We start from the raw sequence: 6212 nt of genomic DNA, 5'->3' as shown, positions 1-6212 counted from the left end.
CATCAATTATTATGAACATTAGCTTCGCAGGCTTCGCATAATATGGAATTTGCGAAGTCAGGCGGGAGGGGGCGAGACGCGCGTAAATATTGAGGGTATTATGAGAAAGTCACACAAAATCAGTCTAGATATGTAGTAGGTTGAGTAAATGAGTTTAATATGTAAATGGGCCTCCCATTTGACCTAGTTTTGTAATTTTCCCATAAGCACCACTAAACCCCTGAACCCAAAAAATCAAAAATGTCTATAGCAACAAAGTAAAATTATTGTAGCTCCAGAAAAAAGAAGCGAGAGTTGGAATTCCTTCGTTCTTGATCTTCTTCTTCGTCGTGATTTTGATGATCAGTAGGAAATGGAGATAGGATTCATTCGGGTAAAGAGACAACAAGGTAATAGAAATTCAGAAACAATGGCATCGCCGAATTCCGACACTGCACCTCAGATTCAACGCGGCATTTCTCAACAATATGAGCAGTTTTTAACCGACTTTCTAGCGCAATTTTTCCGGTTAGCAAAATTCTCCAGCTATGCTTGTCTTAATTAATCGATTGAAATGGTTTCGAAGAGTCGCCCCTTTTGGAATTTCTTTTAGACATTTTACGTATTAGACAAAATAGATTTCAAGTGACATGTCTTCTCAAATTCACAACTCATCTATATATATTTATGCACAAAACTAGAGACATGAACAACCATTGCTTAAAACTAAGAATCAAATTCTATTTTTACAGGTCTCATATCTACTCTTGATCTTTCTTTTGTGTTTTTAATTTCTTCTATTTTTTTATAAGAATTTCATTTTCTTAAGCTTTGATTCTGTGTTTGTTATATGTGCTGTTCTTGTTTAGAAAGTTCGTACCAGTTTGGAGGGTATTAATTATGAAATTGAGTAATATTGCTTTTGTTTTCAATATTTGGATTTGCAAGTTGTCCATGTTTATTTGGGGGTTTTGATCAGTAAGGAAAATGAAAAAATTTGTTATAAATAAAACTGTTACAGCTTTAATGGTTGATGATATATTCTATTGTTGGTTTATTCTATTGTCTGTTGAAGTCCTCTTAATTCAACGAAGAAAAAGACGATCAATGCATATCCTTTTTATTTTATTAATTCTTATTTTTCTATTTCCGAATTATTAAATTTCATTTCATTTTCATACTCTTCTTTGCTGTCATTTTCTCAATTCCTTTTCTTTAACTCCAAGTTTTCTAATATAAAAAGAGAGACATATGCTAATAGATTTGTCATTTGTGTCTTGTGTATGATGCAGGTTAGGAGAAAGTGAGAATGGCTAATCATTTTCATGTCTTTCTATTGATTTTAATGTCAGTTTCACCAATCTGTCAATCATTTCCATGGAATTGGTTTTCTTCTTCTTCTTCTTCCAATGCTAGAATTTCTGCAGAGAAAGCCTATCCTTTTACGGGTAATTCTGTGGCTGAATTTTCAATGAATGGAATTGGAGATGAAAAAGGGGTGAAACTACTTGAAAACGCTAAAAACAAATTGGATGGTTCAAATTATTGTTGGCAAAAAGCATATCAACTGCTCTTTGCTGGTTGTTCTGAGATTCTAGCTGTTGAAGAAAAACGTTCTAGATTGGCTTGGCATCTCAGTGATTGCTTCCAAAAGGATACTGGAAGACCACCTTTTCCTCTCTGTGACACTAAATCTGAGATGCTTTCTTGTCTCAAGAAGTTAAATGATGATGAACATAAAGTTTATCTTGAATTATTTCTTGAAACCAATTCCATTTGCTACCAGTTGCAGTTAAGTGCTCTCGAATTAACATGAACTTTTAGTATCAATTTCGTGTCAATTTATACTAATGTAATTTGTTATTGTGTTACTGCTGGACAGGGCACATTCCTTCAAGCATAAAATGGAGAGACTAGTGAATGATCTTAAGGGTTCAGCAGAATACACAGTAGACCAATTAGAGATCATACAAGAAAGAACACAGTCCTTATCGAAAACGTCCGATCAGATTAATGAGGCGTTAAGTTCAATCGATTCTCGAGTGCAAAATGTTGCTGAATCAACTAAAGGTGTGAAGGATAATATGAATGTGTTATCTCAGTATTCAGAGGCTGTTTACAAGCAATCCAGAGAAATAGCAGATTCTCAATCAGGGTTACGAGAAGAACAGGAAAGAATGAATGAAAAGCTGAAGGAAGGAATGGAAACAATTCATGATTCTTACACAAATTTGGGACAACAAGTGGATAATTTGAAGAATGAGGCTGTTGAAATAGAGAAACAGATTGGTTCATTAGGAGAAACAATGTCTTTAAGGATGGAAAAGATACAAACTTCAGCTGATGAAATTGAAGGGAAGGCAGAGAAATCATTGGAAAATCAAGAAGAACTTATACATGGCCAATCAACTGCTCTTAAGGGCCTTCAACTACTAACAGAATTCCAATCAGAAGCACTTGAAGAGAGCAGGTAATTTTTAACATTTCAATACAAATGCAAGAAATTAAGTAAAACTAAGTTAAATTCATTATGATATGCAGAAACCATCTTCAAAGTTTAGCAGAATACGGCCGAAAACAACAGGAAGAAGTTCTGCAGCGGCAAGAACAGATTCAGCAAATCCATGACCACTTGATTGAGAAATCGAAGTCAATATTGGCAGCTCAGGAAGTTTTTGAATCAAAGCAAGCAGGGATGTTTGTTGCACTGGATAAGCTATTTGCATTGCATAACACTTTGTTACTCGAATCGCGAATAATAAAAGCTTTCTTCATCTATTCAATGTCAATATTTATCATCTACATGTTCACTAGCACTAAGCAAACATATACAGTAAGAGCCAGAATGTATGTAGGTATGTTCTTCATCTTCTTATGTTCTTCCTTCATCTTTTCTATTCGAAAATCGAAATTCAAATTGTTTACTGGTTTGTTTCTGTTGACAGGTTTGGTTGGTGCATTCTTGACAGAAGTTGCAATACTTAGATTAGCCTCAAACAAAATAGAAGAACAAGCATGGTTGATAAACATGGTTAGGTGTGGTTATATGATTGCGGGTTGTGGTCAGTTTGTACATGCTATTTATACATACAGGGATTATGAAGTGTTGAACCATAAAATGATAGAAACGTTAATGGAGAAAGTGAATGAGATGGAAAGAAGAGAGATAGGGTGGGAAACAGAGAGTGAAATGAATTGGGGTTCATGGGTTGAAAAGGAGTTAGCAGATGAAGTGGATAAGTTAAAAGATCCAGACTATATATTCCGAGAAGAAGTTGGAGAAAATTCAACTACGACAAGAACAATAAAGACAAAATATAATCTACGCTCCCGCCACTATGGGTGAAAGTGTTACCAGATGACTCATTCATAATATCTAGCTGACTGTCATGGCTTCTGGTGAGACCCTTTGCTAAGTTGATCATTAACTGCTCAATCATCTGAGATGAAGCTATCTTGAGATTTTTTTAGGGAGCCTAGAGCTAATTTTATTTTTCAAACTTTAGTAATAGTTTTCTAGCCTTTATCTTTATACTTAACATTGTGCAATTACATATCCATCAGAAAGGTCAAATTATACATACTAGAAGCGGTGGAAATGGAAATAATTTTTTATAATAAGTTACTAATTTATTTTGATACATTGATATAAAAATAATGGTTAGAAATTAAAATTAATAATTTTATTCAGAGATTTTTTGGAAATCCCACGGGAAATTATACGGTAACGGTGCGGGGATCCCCACGGAGCGGATATAGCAATCTCCATCCCCATCCCCATTTAGGTTTCAGGGAAAAAAAATTCCCTGTCCCCATCCCCAGTTTTTACGGTATTCTCTATCCCCGTCGATTTGGATACCCGCGGTTTTCGGATAATCCACTGTCCATTGCCACCCCTAGGATCGAGTCATACCCTCACATAAGTCGTAAGACGTTGTCACCCCTCTTGAGAGGGCTTCTAATAACATGTAATTAGGGATGCGCATCGATTCAATTACTAACCGAACCGAAATATGTCCTATTTTCAGAATCGATCCGAACCAGATAAGATTGGTAACTTAATATATCAAAACCTATATTTTTTTTCATTGGTTTTCAAATAATGTAGAGATTAAGTTATTTATATATCTAAAGGTGGCAAGTAACCGAACCGATAATTGATTACCAAATTAAGCCAAAATTAAAACTGAATCCAACCAGAATGTGTAAAATAATTGAACCGAACTAAGATTTCGGTTTAGTTATCGGTTTGATAATCGATTACTGATTATTTTGCTCACCTCTACATGCATTATCATCTAGAGAAGTGGTTCAACAAGATCCAAACCGGATGTCCCAATGAGCCTTACATAAGGTTCAGATTTGGACAAACGAGCGACCATCAAGAGATTCTAGAGCCGGATCTTAGACACATGGCTAGGAGTCAATAGAAGTCTAGTTTAATCTAATCTATGGCGAGAGCCGAAGATTCGGATAACGGTCGGTATCGACAACTGAAGGATGAAGGTTCACATGGAATGCTAGTGTCAACGCAATAAAAGAAAGATGGTACACGTGGAGGTTTTTCATTGAGAGAATACGATATCCAGATAGGAACGTGAAACCTCAAAACCCTAATATGAGCCACAATAAGCAGGACGAAGCTCTGTATCAGTAGCTTGTTCATGAACCGTAGGCTTCTCAGAGTTAAGGACAGAAGCAACTTTTTTCGTGGTAAGGTAGAAGAGAATTTCTGTCTCCGCCTTCGGAAGTGAGCTCCCTCGAACCGGAATGGCTTGTTCATTTCAGACAACCCATTAGATTGTTCAGTGGCCATAGCAGTAATGAACCGTCTTAAAATTGTTATATAAATAGAGAGTTTAAAGAAATCTCACGAACCGGACATTTTTCATATGTAATCATGTTGATTATATATAATTTATTGCTCGGTTCAAGGCTTGTCACATATCTTAGATGGATCATGTCATAATTAAATTTATTTACATACAACTAAGGACTTAAAAAATTATTATCTTATACGGGGTTACTAATTTATCAATCAATGAATATTTTATTAATTTATCGATAAATTAATATTTATTAATTTATAGAATAATTTTTATTTTGTACATTATATTTCTAAATTAAACAATTAATCTTTTTTAATAAAGAAAATAAAATAAATAAACAATTAATTCATGATGATGCATTGCATCTATGTTTAGGAGAAGAATGTATAAAATGTAGTTTATGTCCTTCAAAAACTTAAAGATGAAATTGAGTTGAGTTAGCATGAAAAAAGAAAGAATTGACTATAGATACATATATTTCAGAAAATTATAAAAAGGGAAAACTACAAAATTGGATCAAATGGGAGACCCATTTACATATTTAGTACATTTACCCAACCTATATCTAGACTATTTTTGTGTGACTTTTCCAAAATACCCCAATTTTTCATATTCCCCTTTCTCTTCCTTACGGTTTCTCTTCTCCTTCCCATTATCAAACCTTTGATCTTCCTCTCTTCCTTTCTATTGCGAAATCTGCTCCATTTTCTTTATCATCATGTCTTTCTCTTCTTCATCTCTCCATCTCTTGATTCTTCATCTTCCTATTGCTAGAAAATTAAGCCATGGTTTTTCATCTTCCTGTTTCTTCTTGTCTCTTGGTTTCTTTCTTCTTGTTCGGATCGAAGAAAACGTTATTCGACGTTATTTTCATTGTTTTTCTGCGTTTATCATATGGTTATTGACGATTTTAATGGCAAAAGGCGGAAAAAATGTAAGTATCTACTGTTTTCTCTTTGTTTTTTTTTCCAGAAAATCACTTCGCGAAATGGGCTTTTGCAAAGGTCTGCAAGGAAAAAGAACCTGAAACAGACGATTTTACTTTGCGAAAACATATTACGCGAAGTCTGCGAAGAGAAATGTTCATGATTTTTACCTTCGCAGACTTCACGTAATCTGTTTTCGCGAAGTAAAAGCGTCATCTTTTCTTGCACATTTCTCTTCCCAGACTTCGCGAAATCCTCTTTTCGCGAAGCCAAATCATCATTTTTCTTTCTAACACGATTAAATTTTTCTGAAGGTGGTTGAATACATAACATCCCTTTCAAGAAGGCGGTGTGTTGCGATGCAGAGGAGAAATTTTTAGTCTACGAAGATAATACTGCTTAAAAACACGTCTTTTATCTCCGCAGGCTTCGCATATTGCGAAATCTGCGAATTAAATTCATCTACTGAACCAAAGCA

At 34.7% G+C, this 6212-nt stretch overlaps 1 protein-coding gene across 1 annotated transcript; it reads left to right on the top strand.

The window, feature by feature from the left end:
* Nucleotides 1-267: 267 nt before the first annotated feature.
* Nucleotides 268-3542, top strand: LOC136222384 (protein GAMETE EXPRESSED 1-like). The gene is made up of 5 exons (XM_066010136.1): nt 268-507; nt 1272-1770; nt 1862-2449; nt 2521-2834; nt 2925-3542. Exons 2-5 carry the CDS (start codon nt 1289-1291, stop codon nt 3323-3325), a joined length of 1785 nt encoding a protein of 594 aa, XP_065866208.1. The 5' UTR covers nt 268-507; nt 1272-1288; the 3' UTR covers nt 3326-3542.
* The last annotated feature ends 2670 nt before the right edge of the window (nt 3543-6212 follow it).

Source organism: Euphorbia lathyris, chromosome 1 (assembly GCF_963576675.1).
Source record: "Euphorbia lathyris chromosome 1, ddEupLath1.1, whole genome shotgun sequence".
In the NCBI taxonomy this organism is placed as follows: Eukaryota; Viridiplantae; Streptophyta; class Magnoliopsida; order Malpighiales; family Euphorbiaceae; genus Euphorbia; species Euphorbia lathyris.
Note: the sequence above shows the minus strand (reverse complement) of the source record. Positions and strands in the feature narration are given on the sequence as shown.

Bases quoted from the DNA above. Each gene is read 5' to 3' on its own strand.
- LOC136222384 (XM_066010136.1), top strand. From the start codon at position 1,289: ATGGCTAATCATTTTCATGTCTTTCTATTGATTTTAATGTCAGTTTCA. The intron at 1,771-1,861 runs GTTAAGTGCTCT...ACTGCTGGACAG, and splicing joins TCCATTTGCTACCAGTTGCA to GGCACATTCCTTCAAGCATA. The intron at 2,450-2,520 runs GTAATTTTTAAC...TATGATATGCAG, and splicing joins GAAGCACTTGAAGAGAGCAG to AAACCATCTTCAAAGTTTAG.